Source organism: Macaca fascicularis, chromosome 14, assembly GCF_037993035.2.
Source record: "Macaca fascicularis isolate 582-1 chromosome 14, T2T-MFA8v1.1".
NCBI lineage: Eukaryota > Metazoa > Chordata > Mammalia > Primates > Cercopithecidae > Macaca > Macaca fascicularis.
The window spans coordinates 122638041-122662989 of NC_088388.1; the positions used below are offsets into that span (position 1 = coordinate 122638041).

The following is a 24949-nucleotide window of genomic DNA, read 5'->3' on the forward strand; positions in this document are numbered from 1 at the left end:
GAAGAAGATGTTATGACTGATACTGCAGAAATTCAAAGGATCATTAGTGACTAATATGAGCAACTATATGCCAATAAATCAGAAAATCCAGAATAAATATATACATTCCTAAACAAATACAACCTACCAAGATTAAACTAAGAAAAAATGCAAAACCTGACCAGACCAATAACAAGTTGTGAGATCAAAGCCATAATAAATAGTCTCCCAGTAAAGAAAAGCTTGGGATCCAATAGCTTCATGGCTGAATTCTACTAAATATTTAAAGAAGAACTAATACTAACCCTACTCAAACTGTTCTGAAAAATACAGGAGGAGGGAATACTTCCAAACTCATTCTATGAGGCCAGTATTACCAAGGTACCAAAACCAGACAAAGACACATCAAAAAATAAAAAATAAAAAAAAAGAAAAGAAAAAAAGAAACTACAGGCCAATGTCTCTGATGAATATTGATGCAAAAAACCTTAACAAAATACTTGCAAACCAAATTCAAGAATACATTAAAAAGATTATCCATCATGACCAAGTGGGATTTATCCCAGGGATGCAAGGATGGTTCAACATACATGAATCAATCAATATGTATACATCATATCATCAGAATGGAGGATAAAAACCATATGATCATATCAATTGATGCCCAAAAAGTATTTGATAAAATCCAACCATCCTTTCAGGATAAAAACCCTCAAAAACTGAATATAGAGGGAACATACAGCAACATAATAAAAACCATATATGACAAATCCACAGTAAATGGAGAAAAGCTGAAAGCCCTTCCTCTAAGATCTGGAACATGACAAGGATGCCCACTTTCACCACTGTTTTTCAACATAGTACTGGGAGTCTCAGCTAGAGGAATCAGAAAAGAAAAAGAAATAAATGACATTCAAATTGGAAAGGAAGAAGTCAAATTAACCTTGTTTGCAGATGATAATAATCTAATATTTGGAAAAACCTGAAGACTCCACCAAAAAACTATTAGAACTGATAAATTCAGTAAAGTTGTAGGATACAAAATCAACATAAAAAATCAGTAGCATTTCTATATGTCAACAATGAACAATCTGAAAAAAAATTTAAAAAGTAATCCCATTTACAACAGCAACAAATAAAATTAAATACTGAGTAATTAACCAAAGCAGCGAACGATCTCTGCAATCAAAACTAGAGAATGCTGATGAAAGAAATTGAAGAGGACACAAAAAATGGAAAGATATTTTATGTTCATAGATTGGAAAAATCAGTATTGTTAAATATTGTTAAAATGTCTGTACTCCCCAAAGCAATCTACAGATTCAGTATAATCCCTATCAAAATACCAATGACATTATTCACAGAAATAGCAAAAACAATTCTTACACCACAAAACACCCAGAATAGCCAAAGCTATTCTGAGCAAAAAGAATAAAACTGGAGAAAATTAATTCAAGATGGATTAGAGACTTAAATGTTAGACCTAATACCATAAAAATCCTAGAGGAAAACCTAGGTAGTACCATTCAGGACATAGGCATGGGCAAAGACTTCATGTCTAAAACACCAAAAGCAACGGCAGCAAAAGCCAAAATTGACAAATGGGATCTCATTAAACTAAAGAGCTTCTGCACAGCAAAAGAAACTACCATCAGAGTAAACAGGCATCCTACAGAATGGGAGAAAATTTTTGCAATCTACTTATCTGACAAAGGGCTAATATCCAGAACCTACAAAGAACTCAAACAAATTTACAAGAAAAAAACAAACAGCCCCATCAAAAAGTGGGCAAAGGATATGAACAGACATTTCTCAAAAGAAGACATTCATACAGCCAACAGACACATGAAAAAATGCTCATCATCACTGGCCATCAGAGAAATGCAAATCAAAACCACAATGAGATACCATCTCACACCAGTTAGAATGGTGATCATTAAAAAGTCAGGAAACAACAGGTGCTGGAGAGGATGTGGAGAAATAGGAACACTTTTACCCTGTTGGTGGGATTGTAAACTAGTTCAACCATTATGGAAAACAGTATGGCGATTCCTCAAGGATCTAGAACTAGATGTACCATATGACCCAGCCATCCCATTACTGGGTATATACCCAAAGGATTATAAATCATGCTGCTATAAAGACACATGCACACATATGTTTATTGCGGCACTATTCATAATAGCAAAGACTTGGAATCAACCCAAATGTCCATCAGTGACAGATTGGATTAAGAAAATGTGGCACATATACACCATGGAATACTATGCAGCCATAAAAAAGGATGAGTTTGTGTCCTTTGTAGGGACATGGATGCAGCTGGAAACCATCATTCTTAGCAAACTATCACAAGAACAGAAAACCAAACACCACATGTTCTCACTCATAGGTGGGAACTGAACAATGAGATCACTTGGACTCGGGAAGGGGAACATCACACACTGGGGCCTATCATGGGGAGGGGGGAGGGGGAAGGGGGAGGGATTGCATTGGGAGTTATACCTGATGTAAATGACGAGTTGATGGGTGCTGACGAGTTGATGGGTGCAGCACAGCAACATGGCACAAGTATACATATGTAACAAACCTGCACGTTATGCACATGTACCCTAGAACTTAAAGTATAATAATAAAAAAAAAAAAACCTGGAGAAATAACATTACCTGACTTTAAATTATACTATAGAGCTACAGTAACCAAGACAGCATGATACTGGCATAAAAACAGACATATAGACCAATGGAACAGAATAGAGAACCCAGAAATAAATCCACACATCTATAGTCACTTTCTACAAAGGTATCAAGAATATACACTGGGGGAAAAAAACCAGTCTTTAAAATAAATGGTGCTGGAAAAACTGGATATCCATATGCAGGAGAATAAACTTGACCCCTGTCTCTAGCCTTATACAAAAATCAAATACAAATGGATTAAATACTTAAATCTAAAACCTCAAACTATGAAACTACTACAAGAAAACATTGGGGAAACACTCCAGGACATTGGTCTAAGCAATAATTTATTGAGAAATACCCCATAAGCACTGCACCCAAAGCAAAAACGGGCAAATGGGATCACATCAAGTTAAACAGCGTCCGTACAACAAAGAATGCAATCAACAAAGTGGCAAGACAACCCACAGAATGGGAGAAAATATTTGCGAACTACCCATCTGACAAGGGATTAATAACCAAAATAGCTCAAAACAACTCTATAGGAATAAAACCTAATAATCTGATTAAAAATAGGCAAAATATTTTAATAGACATTTCTCAAAAGAAGACATGCAAACGGCAAACAGGCATATGAAAAAGTGCTCAACATCATTGATCATCAGAGAAATGCAAGCAGAACTACAGTGAGATGTCATCTCATCCCAGTTAAAATGACTTTTCTCCAAAATTCCAGCAATAACAAATGCTGATGAGGGCATGGAGCAAAGAGAACCCCCTTACACTTTTGATGCGAATGTAAACTACTACAACCACTATGGCAAACAGCTTAAAAGTTTCTCACAAAACTAAAAATAGAGCTACCATAAGATTCAGCAATCCCACTGCTGGGCATATACACAAAAGAAAGAAAATCAGTATATCAAAGAGCAATTTGTACTCCCGTGTTTATTGCAGGACTGTTCATAATAGCCACCTAAGTGTCCATCAACAGATGAGTGGAAAAAGAAAATGTGGTACCTATAAACAATAAAGAACTATTAAACCATAACAAAGAATGAGAGTCTGTCATTTGCAATGACATGGATGGAACTGGAGATCATTATGTTGCATAAAATAAGTCAGGCACAGAAAGACAAACATTGCATGTTCTCACTTATTTGTGGGAACTGAAAGTTAAAACAATCGAACTCATGGAGATAGAGCACAGAAGAGTAACTACCAGAGTCTGAGAAGCTCACTGGGCAGATGAGAGGGAGTTAGGGATGATTAATGGGTAAAAAAATAAATTAGAAAGAATGAATAATTCCTAGTATTTGATAGCACAACAGAAGGACTATAGAAAATAATAATCTACTTTTACATTTTTAAATAATTAAAGAGTATAATTGAATCATTTGTAAGAAAAAAGATAAATGCTTGAGGGGATGGATGCCAAATTTTCCATAATGTAATTATTATGTATTGTGTGCCTGTACCAAAATATCTCATGTACGCCTTAAGTATATATGCCTACTATTTACCACAAGAAATATTAAAACATTAAAAAAAATTAGGGGGCATTTAGAAACAACTGCTGGGGAAATAAGAGTGTCAGGATGGCAAGCCATTTTTTCCCCAAAAGTACAACTAATATAATTTTAAAATATAATTAATATATATTTATTAAAACTTATGCTCTCCAGAGAAAACCTCTTTGTTTCTATCCATGCTTTGTAAGAAGTCAGTATATAAATCTCTGGGGAAAAAGTCAACAAATTCAAAACAACAGAAATGCCTTTAACCACAGCATAATAAAATTTGAAATTAATATGTGCAGTTTAAACACACCAATATATTTCATACGTAAATTTTTAAAAAGTCTTCTAAATAGCCAGAGTCAAAAAAGAATTCTTAGAATTAACAAAAACTCAAATAAACGAGAAACTTCCACATTGGGCATGAAGAATAACTGAGATCAGGTTAAGTTCCTGCTATAAACAACCAGAAACAAAAAAATATATATTTAAAAAACACTGCTTGGACACATTGGCAATAGGTAGGCAGAGTATGATCCCTGATAGAAGAGAAACAGCTGAGGTGAGTCTTATAATCACGTTGATTTTTCTCCCTATTGGCACTTTCTAGACTATAACTCAGAGAAGGGAATCCTTAACAGAGCACAGTAGTCTTACTGTGTTGAGGAGAGTTTGGGGAGGTGAAGTCACTTAGACTATTTGATACACATCTTCAGAGAGGAGGGGCATTATATAGAGGAAGAACTCTATAAATTCTCATAGGAAGTTACCTTAAGTGTTTGACTGAACACCAATGTTCAGGGTAGAACCCCACAAGGCCTAGCAAATAACAGCTGGGAAGCTGTAAGGTAAAAGCTTCTCAGAGCTCACAACCAATTGATCTTTTCATTTGACAAAATTGATCATCCATTTATGTAAAAAATATGTTTGCAAAGCAGGAAATGGCGTATGATAAAAGCTTTAAAATTATTAAAAATCTATGTATTACTTCTCTACAATGACTTGAAAGTCTTACTAAAATGGAGCAACTTTAAGAGAAAATTTGTATTGAGTCAAAGAGGTATTTAAAGCACAAATAAAAACTTTGAAAGAAATTGTTTCCAAAAGAGGATCCAAGCCTATGTCACTGGTGAATTCTGTAAAAAGCATCAAGAAGTAAATTTTCCGGATATAGAAAATCTTGAGAGGACCTCCTGTTTAGTAGGTATAATTCTAATTCCAAAACCTATCCAGATTTCTTGAAAAGTGAAGTCTGAAGACTGATTTCACCAATATAGATGTAAACGTCCTAAAACCGTCACTAACAAACCAAAGCAATGGTACATTAAAACGTCATCCAGAAAGTCTAGAATTTGTGTAATTAAGCCATCTATCAAATTTATTTCATATAAATTGATTCTATTAGAAAATATTGATAATCTTAATATCTTTCTTATTTCCATAAATTTTTGGGGAATAGGTGGCATTTGGTTGCATGAGTAAGCTCTTTAGTGAGATTTTGGTGCACCCAACACCCAAGCAGTATACACGGAACCCAAATTGTCATCTTTTATTCCTCAGCCCCTTCCACCCTTTCCCACTCAGTGTCCAAAGTCTATTGTATCATTCTTATGCCTTTGCATCCTCATAGCTTAGCTCTCACTTGTGAATGAGAACATACAATGTTTTATTTTCCATTCCTGAGTTAGAAAATGTTGATAATCTTAATAACTGCCTTGTGTTCTTCCAAGTTCTGATTTGAAACAAAGCAATAACCACCAAAAAACCTTTCAATAGCTTTAATCATCTAATAATAAAATGATCTTACCTCAACAAAGAAAAAAGCCATATTTAATATTAAAACGAGAGACTCAAGACAATAATGTTTGCTATCACCATTGTTATCTAGTATTTTCTGGATTTACAGCTGATTTTGAACTGGTGAAACCTATGTAAGTGTACTATTTTAAAAACAAGTAGAGCTTAGTCATACTGGTAGGAGAATTGACAGAATCTTCAATGGAATTGAATCAAAACTCTTAAAACGAAGTTATAGATATATATATAGAAAAACTTAGTATATTATTTTTTAAAATTACAAAGTTTTTAAAAATTTTTTAAATTTTTTAAAATTAGGCAAAGTGCTAATTTACACTAAAAAATTTTTTAAAATTAGGCAAAGTGCTAATTTACACTAAAAACAGAGTTTGAAAATTTAATTTTTTTTTTTTAAAGAAATGAAGTCTCAGTAAGTTGCCCAGACTTATCTTGAACTCCTGGCCTCAAGCACTTCTCCCACCTTCACCTCCCAAAATATAGCTTTTTAAATTTTTTTTGGAAGAAAACTTTAGCTCTTCACTTAAGAAAATCCTGGACTCTATAGATTTAAATAGAAAATTTAAAAATAAAGGAAAAATTTTGAATAAAGCAATTCATTCCAGGTGATATAGGATGAACATTGGGATGGGCGAAGTCTTTTTAAACAGAAAAAACAAACAATAGAATAATATTTAAAAGACAAAGAAGTGATTTTTGACTGCTAACAGTTAAGAACATAATGTATATAAATTATAAATATACATATCAACACATATATTCAAATGCACATTTATCTATTTATATATACATACACATACTTATATACATGTCATATGTGTTGTGTTTTTGTATGTGCAAATAGAGCTATATTCTTAATAAATAACTCATAATTTAGACAAATGCTACAAAAGTAAATGTTGCATGGGAAATCTGGGCAAAGAATAGAAAAGACATTAACATCAACATGAAAGTCATGGAAGAATTTTTAAAAGGCAAAGAAATGCTTATCCTTAATGATTAAAATGCATATGAAAAGAAGATTTTTTAGAAAACTCAATTGAAAATGAAGTAGAAATTGATAATATTTATTGGTGCAAAGACTGATGGGATTGGATATCTCACATATACCTCGACTCTATGTATTTTCTCAAAATCAGTCTATACAAACTATTCAGTAGAATTTACATGTCTCTGAGGGATCTAAGACATCAGCAAATTTGAGGATTTTGTGCAGCATATAATCTACCTTATTAATATGTGTTAAATATTATTCACTATTTAAATGACCTTTTAAATATTTAACAACAATAGTTGTGCAAAAAGCAATTAGTAATTAGCAATTAGTAGAGTCAAATTGCTAGCCAAATTAATAGACTAAAGTCAAATCTAGGCATAGGTTTGAAGTGGTTGGCTGGACTTTTACTTTTTCAGAGAATCTTTTTACATTTAAAGTTTTATCTTTATCTTAGGATTATAAAATATAAAATATGTTTTTATAAAATATTGTACAAGAGAAAGACAAGAAAAAAGAATTTTAGAGACAAATGATTTCAAATGTCATGTTTGAATTATGAAACTACGACGTGGTGATGAGGGAGCATTTAATTTATCCTACCGGGATGTCTTACTTTGGTGACTGCCCTTTCAAGGCCTTGATGCTGGGTGTGGTCCCCGGCGACTCTTGACTTTGGAATGCACCAGAGGTTCAGCTGCCCAGGCCCTGGCATTTTCCTCCTACTCTATCAATAAATCCTTTCTCACTAGAACTCGCCAACTTCAATTCTCCAAGGCTGTCTTATGGGCCTGATGAAATCTTTGCAGTCGTAGAATGCATTTTGATTTGAATTTATATATCTATGATTACTATAAGGATATCTTAAATAGGAAGCTGCAGGTGAGTGAACCACAGCTATTTCATGTATTTTTAAACTTTTTCTCATTCGGTTGGAGGTGTTCAAGCCTGAAATTATCCACTGAAAAATTCAGTGTGGAGTTTAGTCCCGGCCATGCCACTAACTGACCTTGTGAGCTTAGTGTGCTGTTTCACTTCTCTGCGCCTTGACTTTATTATATTAGAGTCTAATACCATTTTTTTTCCCTAATATGGTCTCTCCACTTTTAGGATGAAGAATAAGATTTAAAATTAGACTAAGGGTTTCCTCTTTAAATAGAATAATTAAACAAAAGATTTAAGCATCTGTAATTCTACTAGGTAAAGGACGATTTCCAAATTTTAAATTATTACTCAAATTGAATGTTCAAATGCCACTGCTGGACGGCTCTAAAGTCTGTGTGTAATTTCCTCATTTCCCTGATCATAAACCTTTCCTAAAATAGAAACTCTTTAATCTGACATTTAAAGTTGAGGCCACGATCTGCCATCTGTTTACTTTTCCAGTATTATCTCTTATCACAATTTCTATTTCAAACTGGACATTCTGATGTGACTCAGATATATTCTCAGAATATTTTGTCTGTTCCTTCTTTCTGAAATGTATCATCTCTGTCCCACCGTCATTTCTGACAGTTAAAACTCCTTTCCAAATTTCAAGATACAGCCACCATTATATGTATATTCAAGATACTGCTACCTGGCATCTTCTAGGTACCAGGCTAAAAACTTTTTATACATCAGCTGATTTTATGCTTAAACCAACCCTACAGAGTACATGTTATTCTCATTTTACAGTTTGTAAAATTGCAAGGGAGGAGTCATTGCCTATGACATACAGATTCTATTCAGAACAATTAGAGACTTTGCCCAGGAGTTCATAGTTAATGGGCGGCAAAGTCGGGGTCTGTACAGATGGCTCTGGGCCTCAAAGCATATGCTACCCTCTTTCTGAAAGCTCACTTCCATAGAGTTAGCAAATTGAGCACCTACTAGGTGCCCGGTATAGAGATCCTTAGATGAAGGACACATACTCCTACCCCCACGGTCTCACCATCCTCACATCTCCAAGGAGTTTCTTCCTTTCAGCAACACTATGTATTTTATCTGTTAGAGACATTTCTTATATTTTAAATGTATTCTTAATTTTTATTTTATTAATTTATCAAAGTGATTATTTCTTTACCTTTATATCTAAGATTTCAGAGGGTAGAGATCTTAAATAACTTATTCATCAATTCTTTTGGTTGCTGGTATTCTCTGCTTTACACAAAATATTGAGAACAAATGATCACTGAATTGGATGGAATAGAAAATTCACACATGTATGTACAGAATTGTGCATATGTATGTTGAAGAAAAAACAGTATGTCAGTTAAAAATAAAAAAATATATATTTGTGTTTCTAGAAGTCTCCATCATATCCATGGAAAGATTCAGGTGTGATTCGCTGGAGTAAACGTTCCTCCTTTAGTCTCACCTGTAACAGAGAGTCTGCTTAAATCTGGACAGAGGCTAACCAAATGTCAAGCCTTATATATTAACATATCTTGAATTATTTGATACTAAAAATATCTCTGAGGAAAATTGGGTACATTTTATCATTTTCATTTTACAGACAGGAAAACTAAATTTGAGAGATACTAAGTGAATTCCCATGGCCATATATATTTTAGTGCAAAGTCTGAAGTACAATCCAGGTTTTCTAATGTAGTTTTTATAAGAATAGGTTTTGTGAGACTGTTCAAAGGAGCACAAGTCCAAATTAGTGCATTCTCTGGTGGTCTAGTCAGGATGTCGTGTCTAATACTTCCAGGTTTTGTGTCTGATCTTACAAAATATTTCACAATAGGCAAAGATAATTGAAGCTCCTGACCATATTATGATTTTCCAAATAACTGTTTAGTGTAAGTGAGGCATTGATAAAGCATCTGAAGTAGCATCAACTCATTGTTAACACAGCTAAACTTGCAGATTATTAAAATGGAGCTTGATTTTTCTCAGCGTTCAGAAGAACTTTCTATGATGATGGGAATATTCTACATGTGTGCTATCCAACACAGTAGTCGCTAACCACATAGGGCTATTGAAACCACTTGAAATATGGCCAGTGCAACTTAAAAAAGTGATTTTTAAATTTAATTTAATGAAAAAACTATTTTAAAGCAATGAATTATCATTGTACATAATTATAGCATACAAAGTGATAGGATATATATTAATATATAATACATTATTGTTAACTATAGTCACTATGCTGTACAATAGATCTAACAAAATTTATTTATCCTGTCTAACTGAAACTTTGTATCCTTTCACCAGCATCTTCCCATTTACCCCTCCCCTTACCTCTGTTAACTATTTTTCTACTCTCTGCTGCTATGAGTTTGATTGTTTTAGATTCCACATGTAAGTGGGAACATGCAGTATTTGTCTGTGTGCCTAACTTATTTCATTTAATATAATGTCCAGATTCATCATTTTTTTTTTTTGCAAATGATAGAATTTTCTTTTTAAAGGCTGAATAGTATCCCATTGCTAATGTATATCACATTTTCTTTATCCATTCCTCCATTGATAAACACTTAAATTGCTTCCAAATCTTGGCTATTGTGAATAGTGCTGCACTGATCATGAGAGCACAGGTATCTGACATACTGATTTGAAATCCTTCAGATATATATCCAGAAGTGGAACTGCTGGATCATATGATATTTTTATTTTTAATATTTTGGGGAACTTCCATACTGTTTTCCATAATGGATCTACTACATTCCTACCAATAGCATACAAGAGTTCCTTTTCTCCATATCCTCACAATCCTGGTTATCTTTGTCTTTTTGATAATAGCCGTTCTGACAAGCGTAGGTGATGTCTCATTGTGGTTTTAATGTGCATGTGCATGTGGTTTTAATCTGATGATTAGTGATGTTGGGCATTTTTTCATGTATCTGTTGGCCATTTGTTGGCCATGTCTTCTTTTGAAAAATGTCTATTCAGGTCCTTTGCTCATTTTTGAAATCAGGTTATTTGTTTTCTTGCTATTGAGTTGTTTGAATTCCTTTTATATTTTAGATATTAATTCCTTACCAGATGCTTGGCTCGCTGATATTTTCTCCCAGTCCATAGGTTGTCTCTTCACTCTGTTGTTTCCTTTGCTACGCAGAAGCTTTTGTGTTTGATGTAATACAATCTGTCTATTTTTGCTTTTGTTGCCTGAGCTTTTGGGGTCAGTTTCAAGAAATCATTGGCCAGACCAATGTCATGCAGTTTTCTCCCTATCTTTTCTTTCAGTCATTTTAGAGTATCTGGTCTCATGTTTAAGTGGTAAATCTATTTTGGGTTGATTTTTGTGGATGGTGTGAGATGAGGGTTCAATTTCATTCTTTTGCATATGGATATCCATTTTCCCAACACTCTTTATTGCAGAGACTGCCATTTTTCTATTATAGTTTGTTCTCTGGATAGTTCCTACTGAATGTGTGTGTGTTTCCTTTTCTGTCTTGTTCTAACTTGCCACATATTAGTCTCCAGGTTGTTTATTGTTTTATTCAAAGAAAGAGTTTTTTTGTTTAATTATATTCATAGTTTTTGGGTTTTTTTGGAGTGCTGCTGGGGTGGGAGAGGTATTCTACTGTTGTCTCTTTATATTTTTCCTTTTTATAGGGTCTTTTGTGAGACTCTTAATTTACATATTTTTCTTCTTTTTATTTACAAATACATTAAATGGTGATTATCATTCTCTTCTTACTCCTTTGTCTTCTGTCTGCAGAATTTTTGTTTTGTTTTTTTTTTTTTACACAGGTCTCACTCTGTCACCCAGGCTTGAGTGCAGTGGTGCAATCTCTCTTTGTAGCCTCAAACTCCTGGGCTCAAGCGATCCTCCTGCCAGTTCTGAGTAGATAGAACTGCAGGTGCACACCACCAAGGCTGGCTAATTTTTAAATTTTTTGTAGAAACAGAATCTCACCATGTTGCTCAGGCTGGTCTTGAACTCCTAGGCTCCTGCCTTAGCCTCTCAAAGTGTTGGAATTATAGGCATGAGCCACCACACCTGGCCTGCAAATTTTGACACGTGGTTTCTAACTAACTATATTTTAACTTTACATTTGAATTTTATTTGAATTTTTTAAACTGAAGAGTTAGTGAAAATACATTTTAAAATTTCTTAGTGGATTCACTTTAACTAATTTTTCACTACCAATCTGTAATGGTATAGCATATACTCTGCCATTTGGAATTTATTCAAATTTTTTGTTACACACTACGTGGCATTTTGGGGGAAAGACACACGAGTATTTGAAAACAATATCACTTTCTGTTTTGGGGAGCTCACTGTTTTATGGATTTATTAGTTCAGGCTGGTCAACAGTGTTATTTAATTCTGTATGCACTCACTGATTTTTTGTTTATATAATATAGTAGATTTTGACATCTGGACTTATTTATTTTTTTCTTATAATTCAAATGCACTTTTCTTTATATAGCTTGAAGCTACACGGTTAGATTCATAACTCTCCAAGACTGCTACATCTTTTTGTAAGATGATATCTTTTCTCAATACCTGTTAATAAAAAATATATAATTAATCCTACCTCCTGTTATTATTCCAGTTGCTTCTTCTCTAACCATTTTCCTGGTTAATATTTTCCTAGCCCTTCATTTATTGAATTTGTATTCAATTTTGGTTCACCATTTTTATTTAAATAGATGAATATTTATGTTATGGGAAACTTGATTCTCCAAGACAGCTAATTATATTTATCAAGTAAGAGAAATATTAACCTTAACAGATGGGTTCACTCATTTTTCTTTAATATTCTGGCTCAACAACCAGAATGCTACAAAGATTAAATGAAGAATGACAGTATCATGTACCACTTTATGCTAATCGGTTTGACAATTTAGATGACATGGGCAAATTCCTTGAGAAATACAACTTACTGAAAATGATACAATTTTTTTAAAAAATCTTGCTTTATTGTTCATGATAAAGTCAGCTGTGGGTGGAGTCAGTTTTCCAGTGTCCCTTGAGGTCAGAAGATATCCACATGCTTAAGCAACCTGCCTTACTTGCTGGAAAGGAATTTCAGCATAATTGGCTATCAAGAAACAGTATGTTGATTGTACACACTATTATTTGAAGAGTTTCTAGAAATTTTATGAATAAAAGTAGTTTTTTGAACACTGACATTTGACAGACTCATTATGCTATATGTATTATGGAATGTAACCTGAGAAAAATATTTCTGTTGGTGAAATATGAGTGGTTTTTATATTCCAGCAGAGGCTGTAGAAATGTGGTAAAGAGTCTATTTTCAGGAATGATTTTTATAGTTCATTACTCAGGTGCATTTTGCTTAGTGTGTGGAAGAGATGGAATTGTTCTCTTTTAACCACTGCTTCACTGAAACTGCTGTTAACCATTGGTAGTCACTTCTGGAACCACAATCCCACCGCCACAACAGGAGAATACAGAGGAAAAGACTGCAGTCTGAGTATGACCTTTATAGTTTGGCTTATCAGAAAAAAGCTCTTGGTAGAGTTCTCTAGACCTTTTTCTGTTTGTTAAAAGGTCCAAATACAGTTGTATGTCAATTAATTTTATAATTATGTTCCTTTCACAATTCCCTTGTTTTAACAAGCAATTTTATTTTAATACTATTGATGCAGTCTAGGAGCCTTTGGTTGTCAAATATGCTTACACAAACAACCATATATCTCAATTTTGTTTCCACGTTTGGCACTTTTGAGAATGCTGAGAATGTAGATTTTCTGATGAGGCTCTACCTTATCCAGGACAAGCCTAGATTTTGGATGAGTCTTTCATGCCGCATTTGGAAGTACAATGGACTCCTCTGTTTACTGGACTTTTGGGGTCTACTTTTAAAAATAAATATTGGTTTTACTTGATAAATTATAATTGTATATATGTATGAGACACGATGCAATGTTCTGATATATGTATACAATGCAGAATGAGTAAATCAAGCTAATTAATATATCCATCGCTTCACTTACCTATTATTTTTTACGGTGAGTCATTTTTGAGCAACACCCCAGGTGCATTTCTAGGTCCTCTAGGCCTACATAGTGGATATCCTTGAGATACAGTCACTTTCTTGTATACTATATATACACACACACACACACACACACACACACACACACACACACACATATTCTTTCTTCCTTTCTTCCTTTCTTCCTTTCCTTCTTTCTTCTTTCTTTCCTTCCTTCCTTCCTTCCTTCCTTCCTTTCTTTCTTTCTTTCTTTCTTTCTTTCTTTCTTTCTTTCTTTCTTTCTTTCTTTCTTTCTTTCTTTCTTTCTTTCTTTCTTTCTTTCTTTCTTTCTTTCTTTCTTTCTCTTTCTTTCTTTCTTTCTTTCTTTCTTTCTTTCTTTCCTTCCTTCCTTCCTTCCCTTCCTTCTTTCCTTCCTTCCTTCCTTCCTCCCTCCCTCCCTCCCTCCCTCCCTCCCTCCCTCCCTCTCTCTCTCTCTCTCTCTCTCTTTCTTTCTTTCTTTCTTTCTTTCTTTCTTTCTTTCTTTCTTTCTTTCTTTCTTTCTTTCTTTCTTTCTTTTTCTTTCTTTTCTTTCTTTCCCTCTTCTTTCTTTCTTTTTTTCTCTTTGTCTCTCTCTCTCTCTTTCTTTCTTCTTTCTCTCTTTCTTTTTTTTTTTGAGATGGAGTCTCACTCTCTCATCCAGGCTGGAGTGCAGTGGCCCAACCTCAGATCACTGAAACCTCTGCCTCCCAGGTTAAAGCGATTGTCCTGCCTCAGCCTCCTGAGTAGCTGGGATTACAGGCATGCGCCACCATGCCCGGCTAATTTTTGTGCTTTTAGTAGAGAGGGGGTTTCATCACGATGGCCAGGCTTGTCTCGAACTCCTGACCTCGTGATCTGCCTGCTTTAGCCTCCCAAAGTGCTGACATTAGAGGCGTGAGCCACTGTGCCCAGCCTTTTCTTTCTTTTTTTGCATGAGACAGAGTCTCGTTGTGTTGACCAGGCTGGTCTGGAACTCCTGGGCTTGTGCAATCCTTCTACCTCAGCCTCCTAAGTAGCTGGGGTTATAGGTGTGCACCCACTGCACCTGGCTTACATTTTCTTTTATCTTGGCTTGCTCTATTTTGCAAGAACACATCTTTAGTAGGTTTCTGGAAATTGTTCTGAGGACTTGAGTGGCTGAAATGTCTTTTTTTCTACTTTCCCCTTCAAATAATATTTTGGCCAATTCTTGAATTTGAGGAAGAAAGTCATTTTCTATTAAAATGTTGAAGGTATTTCTCCATTGCTCTACCTTCCAGTGCTGCTGTTAAGAGGTTCAAAGCCTTTCTAATTCTTATTTCGTTTTTGGACATCTGTATTTTTAGCCTCTGAAAATCATGAGAATATTTACTTTCATCCAAGTGTTCCAAACTTTTATCAATATGTGATTTTTTTTTTTTTTTTTGAGACAGTCTCTCTCTGTCACCCAGGCTGGAGTGCAGTGGTGCAATCTCAGCTCACTGCAGCCTCCACCTCCTGGGTTCAAGTGATTCTCCTGCTTCAGTCTCCTGAGTCGCTGAGAATACAGGCACTCACCACCACGCCTGGCTAGTTTTTGTATATTTTGGTAGAGACGGGGTTTCGCCGTGTTGGCCAGGCTGGTCTCAAATTCCTGACCTTAAGTGATCCGCCTTTCTCAGCCTCCCATAGGCTTTTACTAGTAAAAACCTCTGGGCTGCAATCTTTTTTTTTTTGGAAGTTATATAATAACTGATTTCTTTTTTTAAATAGATATAGATCTGTTCAGATTGTTCATTTATCCTTGCGTAAGTTTTGGTCTTTTAAGGAATTGGTTTATTTCATATAAGTCATCAAATTTGTGGGTATAAATTTGTTCTCAGTATTACTTTATTATCCTTTTAGTTTCCAGGAGATTGGCAATAATAACCCCCCCTTCATCTGATGTTGGCAATTTGTGTCGTATCAATTTTCTTTTTTTGCTATCTTGGCTACGGTTTGATCCATTACTGACCTTTTTAAAGAATGAGCTTTTAGTTTCATTGATTTTTCTGTATTGATTTCTTAATTTTAATTTCATTGATTTATGCTATAATCTTTCTTATTTCTTTTCATCTGGTTCTTTAGGATTAAGTTTTGATTATTTCTCTACTTTTCTAAGGTGGAAACTTAGGTTATTAATTCAAATATTTCTTCTTTTCTAATATATGTATTTAATGCCTTACATTTCTCTCTAAGCATTGTTTTTGCTGTATGACACCAAATTTGATATGCTGTATTTCCGTTTAAATGTATTACTTATATTAAAACATTTCATTTGTTCTGTGATTTCTCCTTCAAGCCACGTGTCATTTAAAGATGTCTTCTTTTAATTTTCAAATATTTGGCATTTCCCCCCCTGTTTTTTTTTTTGAGACAAGGTCTTGCTGTCTCACCCAGGCTGAAGTGCAGTGGCACAATCATAACTTGCTGCAGTCTCAACCTCCTGGGCTCAAGCGATCTTCCCAGTTCAGTCTCCCAAGAAAGTGGGACCACAGGCGCTCCACCATGCCTGGCTAATTTTTTATTGTCCATAGAGATGGAGGCTCCCTATGTTGCCCAGGCTGATCTAGAAGTACTGGACTCAAGTGATTCTCCCACCTCGGCCTCTCAAAGTTTTGAGATTGCAGGTGTGAGCCACTGCACCTGGCCTCAGCTATCTTTATCGCATTGATTACTAGTTTAATTCCATTGTAGTCTGAAGACATACATTGTATGATTTCTATTCTTTTCAGTTTGTTAAGGTGTATTTTCAGGTCTATGATGTGGTCTATCATGGAGAACATTCCATGTGAGCTTGAGAAGAATGTGTATTCTGCTGTTGTTCAATGGCATATGGTATAAATGCCAACCAGAACCAGTTGATTGATTGTGCTGTACAGGTTCACAATATTCTTATGATTTTCTGTTTTCTTGATCTATTAATCAATGACAGACTAGTGTTGAAATCTCCAACTATCTGATTCATTCTGTGAGGTGTAAGGTCTGTGTCTAGATTTTTTTTTTATTTTTATTTTTGCAGGTGGATGACCAGTTCTAGCACCATTTGTTGAAAAGGCTATCTTTATTTCATTGTATTGCCTTTGATTCTTTGTCAAAGATCAGTTGACTATATTTCTGTTGATTTATTTCTGAGCTCTCTATTCTGTTTAACTGACCTATGTGTCTAGCCTGTTGTCAATAACACAGTGTCTTGATTACTATAGCTTTATAAGTCTTGAAGTCTAGTGAAGTTTGTCCTCCAACTTTATTCTTCTCCTTCAATATTGTGTTGGTTATTCTACATGATTTGCCTCTTCATATAAACTTTAGAATCAGTTTGTTGCTATTCACAAAATAACATTCCGAGATTTTTATTGATATTGTATTGAATCTATAGATCAAGTTGGGAAGAACTGACACCTTGATAATATTGAAGCATCTTATGCATAAACTTGAAATATCTCTCCTATTATTTAGTTTTTAAATTTCTTTTATCAGAGTGTTGTAGTTTTTCTCATGTACATTTTGTACGTATTTTGTTAGATTTCTCTCTAGATTTTCAGGTGTTCATTTGCCCTGTGACCTCATGTCTCTGCTTGGTCTAAGAAAAGCCATTGACTTTCAGTTTATTCAGCTTTTTCTTGTTTTAAGGATAGGAGTATTGACTTTCAAAGTCTTACATGTTGGAATTGAATCTGAAAATTCCAAATTATTTGTGTATTTTAAAGACACAAATTTAGTTTTAATGTTATTAAAACTAAAGCAAAACAAATACATAGAGATGAATAAGGGAAATCAAGGAAGCATGGGTTGAGCGTAAGTTCTGGGAACTTCAAGTAGTTTGATGTGCTCTAGATCATAGTTTATGTGTGAAAGAGGCTACATATGTGTATTAGTCCACTCTCACACTGCTATAAAGATACTACCTGAGACTGAGTAATTTATTTAAAAAAAGAGATTCAATTGACTCACAGGTCCAAACGGCTGAGGAGGTCTCAGGAAACTTACAATCATGGTGGAAGGCAAAGGGGAAGCAAGGCATATCTTACATAGTGGCAGGTGAGAGAAAGAGAGCAGAGGAACTGCCACTTTTAAACCATTAGATCTTGTGAGAACTCCTTCACTATCATGAGAACAGCACGGGGGAAACCATCTCCATGATCCAATCACCTCCCACCAGGTCCCTCACTTGACATGTGGGGATTACAATTCGAGAAGAGATTCGGGTGGGGACACAGAGCCAAACCATATCAATATGGTTTGATGAAAACTAATAGGTGGGCAGGTGTTGGAACACTCCTATGCAGAGTGTTACACACTTACAGATGCATTAAATCATTGTGGTTTACTCTTTAACTCCTTAGTATTTAGCACGGTGCCTAGTAAGTAGAAGGTGCTGAATAAATGTTTGCTGAATGAATAGACAAAGGAAAGAAAATATAATTGAAATCCATACTTAATATTAAGTTAAATTGAAATGACATTTACATTTCTATTCAGGAACAGGAAGGCTTTTATTTTAGAATTTGTTTAGTCATCTTTCTGAGTATGTTTTAAAATACTTGTGTATAAAAACACCCTTTTATTTTGAAGGTTTCCAAATGTCTAGGTAGTTCTGCATTTTTAGATGGTGGTTTTAAAATTTTAATTAATATTTATAGCTTCCTCTTGCTGCTTCCCCTATGAATAAAAATTATTCTTTGGGTAATGTCTCTGAAATTAATATTGACATTCAAACGATTCGGAAGTGGTTTAATATTCTTATTGCCTTCTCCTATGTTTCCCCAGGGACTATAGTTTCTCTGTGTTTCCCAGAGCCACAAGACAGGAAGCTTTTTCTATCACATGTTTTCTTATCTAATTTTAGAGAGACTAGTAGTTCTTCACTACCCTTTTAAAGTGCAGGGGGCAATGATTTCTTTTCTTTTTCTTTTTCTTTCTTTCTTTCTTTTTTTTTTTAAACAGAGTCTCACTCCGTCTCACAGGCTGCAGTGTAGTGGCGCGATCTCAGCTCACTGCAGCCTCCGCTTCCCGGGTTCACGTCATTCTGCCTCGGCCTGCGGCTCATCCCATTTTTCAATTTTTGAGTTTTTGAGTAGCTGGGATTACAGGTGCCTGCCATCACGCCAGGTAATTTTTGTAGTTTTAGTAGAGACATGGTTTTTCCACGTTAGCCAGGCTGGTCTCGGACTCCTGACCTCAGGTGATCCGCCCACCTTGGCCGTCCTAAGTGCTGGGATTACAGGCGTGAGCGACTGCGCCCGGCCCCAGTGATTTCTCTTCTGCTCCCTTACCCGTCACTTCAGTATCCTGCTGGGCTTGAAAATGTATATCCAAGATAGAGCTATATCAGAAGGCAACTGAATATTTATTCAGGACTATAATGTACAACTTGCACTTTCTGTTGTTTTGGGATAAATATTAGAGATATGTCAACCCATGGAAGCTTCGTCTGAATGTCTGGCTTGGAGGGATGCATCAGGTTTTCTAAATTAAGTCCACATGTAGTATCAAATATTAAAGTAAAGGAAACTTTGAGGACATTTTGGTTAATTTTCTGTCATAGAGGAGGCAAGTGAGGCTTAAAGAACTGCAGGTAATTGTTTCTGTTTACACAACTAGTTACTGGAAGAATCAAAATTCATTTTCAGTTTAACACTCTCTTTTCTACATCCCATTTTTCAATTTTTGAGGACTTATTCTTTTTGATTCTCGTAAATCAAAAATAGTATGAGTGCTATCCGGAGTTTTATGCCTTTGGAGTTTGATATCACCAATACATGATGTTCAAATGCTTGGTGTCCTGCAGAACCATTTACAACATTCTCCTTATGGAAAATGAAAGAGTGAAGAATTTCACAGAGGAAGCAGAGGGAATTATTTTAGAGAAATTTGCAGATCCCTTGAGTAATATGTCCTTTTTCCTTAGCAGGTTCACTGACAAGATCATACCAACCAGATGAATCCAGCAAATCACTCCCAGGTGACAGGATTTGTTCTGCTGGGGCTCTCTCAGGTTTGGGAGCTTCGGGTTTTTTTCTTCACTGTTTTCTCTACTATGTATTTTATGACTGTAGTGGGAAACCTTCTTATTGTGGTCATAGTGACCTCTGACCCACACCTGCACACGACCATGTATTTTCTCTTGGGCAATCTTTCTTTCCTGGACTTTTGCTACTCTTCCATCACGGCACCTAGGATGCTGCTCGACTTGCTCTCAGGCAACCCTACCATTTCCTTTGGGGGATGCCTCACTCAGCTCTTCTTCTTCCACTTCATTGGAGGCATCAAGATCTTCCTGCTGACTGTCATGGCGTATGACCGCTACGTTGCCATTTCCCAGCCCCTGCACTACACGCTCATTATGAATCAGACTGTCTGTGCACTCCTCATGGCAGCCTCCTGGGTAGGGGGCTTCATCCACTCCATAGTACAGGTTGCATTGACTATCCAGCTGCCATTCTGTGGGCCTGACGAGCTGGACAACTTTTATTGTGATGTGCCTCAGCTGATCAAATTGGCTTGCACAGATACCTTTGTCTTAGAGCTTTTAATGGTGTCTAACAATGGCCTGGTGACCCTGATGTGTTTTCTGGTGCTTCTGGGATCCTACACAGCACTGTTAGTCATGCTCCGAAGCCACTCACGGGAGGGCCGCAGCAAGGCCCTGCACACCTGTGCCTCTCACATTGCTGTGGTGACCTTAATCTTTGTGCCCTGCATCCACATCTATGCAAGGCCTTTTCGGACATTCCCCATGGACAAGGCAGTGTCTGTGCTATACACAATTGTCACCCCGATGCTGAATCCTGCCATCTATACCCTGAGAAACAAGGAAGTGATCATGGCCATGAAGAAGCTGTGGAGGAGGAAAAAGGACCTTATCGGTCCCCTGGAGTGCAGACCCTTACCTTAGCACAGGCAGTGACCTGAGAATCTGAAAGATGCTTCAGGGTATTAGCCTGCTGGATAGGACCCTCAAAGTAGACAAAACTCTATGCCTATTGCTTCTCCATTGTTCTTAACCTCAATTAGGTTCTGGTGACCTGAACTCTTAGCCACAATAGAAGATGGGATGAGTGTCTTAGAACTGCTTCTAAGTGCCTCCTAGATAAAAAGTACCAAGTTCTATGCAGAAGTACTGTTTGGCTCAGAGACCACCTTCCCAGGTAAGAATGATGTTGGCATTGCTGAGAAAGTTTCAACTAGTAAATCTGGTGTCTTTTTCCTGATGTCACTTTTTGGACACAAAATACATTGGAAGACCTTATAATATTTATAAAATTCTTTGAGACAGGGGTCCTCTTGAAATATTGGACCCTGAGTCGCAATGGAGACTGATGGATTGATTGAATGTTCGCCAATGAAGAAAAAGGAAATTACCTTGGGCAAATCACTTTCTTCTTCATAGTTTCCTAGGGTCACTGTTGTTGCTATCAGTGTCATCATCATCATCATATAAATAACATTTAGTTAGAACTTACAATGTTCCAGACACATCCAAAAACCAGGTGATTTACCTTTATTATTTATTTTAATTTTCTCAAAATTCTTAGGAGATAGGTATCATCTTTACTTTAAACATGAGTCAATTACAAGTTAGAGACATTAAATAACTTACTTAAGGCTCCAGAGCTTGTTTTCTGGAATCCAACCCAAGTCTATACAATGTCAGAGCCCAAGTGCTCAACAATACCTAAAACTTCTTATAGATTCTAAGGATCTGTGGGTTTATGTTATCATGGATAGAGTTTATATCATCGTGAGTTATACTGACATCATAGATAGACTTGGCGTTGGATTCATTTTTAAAAATATGACTTGGTCATTCACTCCCTTACAACCACTCAGAGGCTTTTCATTGCCATAAAAAAAAATCCACATGACTGTTATAGATAAGATGTCTGACCTGGCTTCCACCCACCTCTCCAATCTCACTTCTCTAACTCCACTCTTTTCTAACCCTCTATTTACATTTACTTCTGTCAGTCTCTCCTTACTCCTTGAGTTTGCAAATACTCTTTGCTACCTCTGAGACGCTCTTCTCTTCATCCTTGCCCGGCAAACTCTTGCTCAATCTCAATCCTGGGTCTAAAGGTCTCTTCCTCAAAGACGTGTTCGCTGATCTTTAATCCAAATTAATTTGTCCTTATTAGTTTCTCTAACAAAACTCAAAAGTATTTATCACAGATTTCAATTACATACTGATTTATGAATTTATTTATTAATATATTTTGTCAGTCATCACCCACTATGCTATAAATTCTATAAAAGAAAGAACCATGTTTAGCTCACTTAATACTGTATTCTCCAAGCCTAGCACCACAGCCTAGATGAGGGTGCAGCAACATAGGCGCTTCATGTCAACACTGAGTAAGGATTTACTATTGAGTTTGTAAGTAGCCTGACCCTGCACTTACACTCTCCTGAAAGTGCATGTCTCTTTAAAATGTATTCTGTAGACATCTCCCTTCGTTCACCCTAGTTGGAGCCTTGCCTGGCACAGTGTCTGAAACATATTAGAGATTTAATAATATTTCTTAAAGGAATGATTAAATGATTGTTGCCATATTTGAGTTTGTTGCCATATTTGAGTTTGTTAGTAGAGTTTGACTTAGGAATTAGGGCTATCCAAATATTTCACTGGTCTTAACATTCTTCCTTTATGAGATTCATATAGGACCTGCTAGTTACATAGGGAGCAATAACAAACGTGAATCAGAGAACCATTTATTACTGCAGCCAGAATTGGATTTTCTAATAATACAGAGGTTCTGGTTAATTTTATTTGCAATACCCAGTCTAGTTTGGAAGACCTCAGAGGCCCTCTTACTCCCCACTGAGCTCCAAATTTGAATCTCCATATTTCAGCATCTTCTGATTGGCTACATGACACAGGAGACTGATGCAGTAAGAAAAGTGTTTAAGCACACACATGAAGAGAAAGAAGAGCCTTCCTGTATGCAGGTCACATGCTCACATGTGCTCTCCAATCCAGGGATCCCACTTGAAAGAAATTTAACCAATTGGATCAGCCTTCTCTGTGGGGAGGAGGAGGCACAAGGAAGGTTGTAGGGAGGGAAAATGAAGGTTTACCACCATATATCATGTTGTATATTTAAGAAGACTGTTCTTTCATTAGCTGAGAAAAGTGCACAGTGTTGCCTACATCCCTTAAACTTCCCGCACATTTAAACATTTTTCAATAAACATTTAATCTCCCATTTAATAAGATCATTTCCTTTGACTTGTGACCCTCAGTTTCATCACAGCAGTGAGCCTGAGCCACCCCAGGGCGTCTCTCAGTGCTTTCTGCGCCTTGTCATTGCAGAGAGTGAAGATGAATGGGTTCAAGAGGGGTGTGATGATGCAGCTCAGGACGGAGGCACCTTTGCTGAGCAGTTTGGACTGAGCCTCTGACATACGAACGTAGAGAAAGATGGAACTGCCATAGATGATGACCACCACTGTGAGATGCGAGGCGCAAGTGGAGAACGCTTTCCTTCGCTCAACAGCTGTGGGAGCCCCGAGAACAGTGGCAAGAATGCAGGCATAGGAAACTGAGGTCAGAGTCAGTGAGCCCAGTAACACTGACGTAGAGAGCATGAAGGTCACCATTTCCAGCAGATGGGTGTCCCCACAAGAGAGTCTGAGCAAGGGCCAACTGTCACAAAAGAAGTGGTCAATTCCATTGGGGCCACAGAAAGGCAGGCTGGCCATGAGGACAGTGGGGCAAAGGACCCAGAGGAATCCAGCTAGCCAGGAGGCCAGCACTAGCTGGGAACAGACATGGCCACTCATCAGGGTTTCATAGTGGAGTGGTCGGCAGATTGCTAGGTAACGATCCAGAGACATGACGGCCAAGAGGAAGAAGTCAGTGGTGCCTAGAAAGAAGTAGAGGTCGGACTGGATGATGCAGCTAACAAATGAGATGGTGTGATCCCTCGTGAGGATGACGACAAGCATCTTGGGAACCACAACAGTTACCAGCAACAGCTCCAGGAAGGATAAATTCCACAGGAAGAAATACATCTGTGTGTGCAGGCGTCGGTCTATCCAGCTGAGCACAATAATTAGCAGGTTGCCTATGGCTGTTACAATGTAGGTGGTCATTAACCCCAGGAACACCAGGAACTGTAGGAGGTGGCTACTGGGAAAACCCAGAAGAACAAAGCTTCTTACCTGAGTCCAGTTTTCAGAGTTCATCTTCAGTCAGCTGCAGGGGAAATGGAACAGAACTCTGTAACTGGTCTATAGCTACCAATCGTCATTTAACCAATCGGTAAAATAATATTGAATACCCAACACTTCCTTACGTTCTGAGAATATGGTGATCTATATTTTGGTCTGCAAGTGATGCACAAAGAGAGAAACAAATTACAATAGCAAGCAGCATGGCAATATTGAACATCAATTATGTATCCGAAAATTTACACTGTGCACAGTATCTCTTCTCCCAGCTACTCTTAAAACTAGGTTTTACTGTTTTCAAAGGTAAGAAAAGGGAGTTTGAGTGACTCGTCTATGATCAGGTAGGAAACAGGTGGTAGAGGCAGGATTTCATACCGAGCTTCTGTGGCTCCGACGCGTGCTGCTGATACTGTTGTGGTAAGGCAGAGAACCGTGTGAGTAGTGTGGTCTTAGAGCAATCCAGAGGAGTAGAGGGGTCAGAGAAGACTTTGCAGAATAAATGCACCATGAACAAATTTTACTGGTATTAAGAACTCTTATTCTAGTGTTTATGGTCCTTCTGTGTCCCGGCTTGACATAAAATAACAGAATTTAAAAATCTGGGCTCTCGGTATCCTCAGAGATTTAATTTTCATTAGTCAGCCACGAAGCCAAATAGGACTGGACTGTGCAAAGCCCTAGTCCTGTCATAAAGTGTTATTTTTCTTTTTTTCACCCCTATCCAGACTCCTATAGAATGCTAGAAATCCTTCTTCCTGGTGGAATGCTTACTAGCTTCTCTCAGCTTCAGCTCACTCAATATTCTAACAGTATAAAATGTGGAATAAGGGAGAATGGTCTCAAAGGAGATGGTATATATCAACTTGCCTTCTCAACTTT

The 24949-nt window shown here is 36.6% G+C and overlaps 2 protein-coding genes across 2 annotated transcripts; one reads left to right on the forward strand and one right to left on the reverse strand.

Moving 5' to 3' along the window:
- Positions 1-19812: 19812 nt before the first annotated feature.
- On the forward strand, positions 19813-24585 carry OR4D5 (olfactory receptor family 4 subfamily D member 5). Its single transcript, XM_074015516.1, has one exon. It carries the CDS (start codon positions 19839-19841, stop codon positions 20793-20795), a length of 957 nt encoding a protein of 318 aa, XP_073871617.1. The 5' UTR covers positions 19813-19838; the 3' UTR covers positions 20796-24585.
- Positions 23114-24085, reverse strand: OR6T1 (olfactory receptor family 6 subfamily T member 1). The gene has a single exon (XM_074015515.1). It carries the CDS (start codon positions 24083-24085, stop codon positions 23114-23116), a length of 972 nt encoding a protein of 323 aa, XP_073871616.1.
- Positions 24586-24949: the final 364 nt, after the last annotated feature.

Coding starts and splice junctions, on each gene's coding strand:
- OR4D5 (XM_074015516.1), top strand. CDS start 19,839: ATGAATCCAGCAAATCACTCCCAGGTGACAGGATTTGTTCTGCTGGGG.
- OR6T1 (XM_074015515.1), bottom strand. CDS start 24,085: ATGAACTCTGAAAACTGGACTCAGGTAAGAAGCTTTGTTCTTCTGGGT.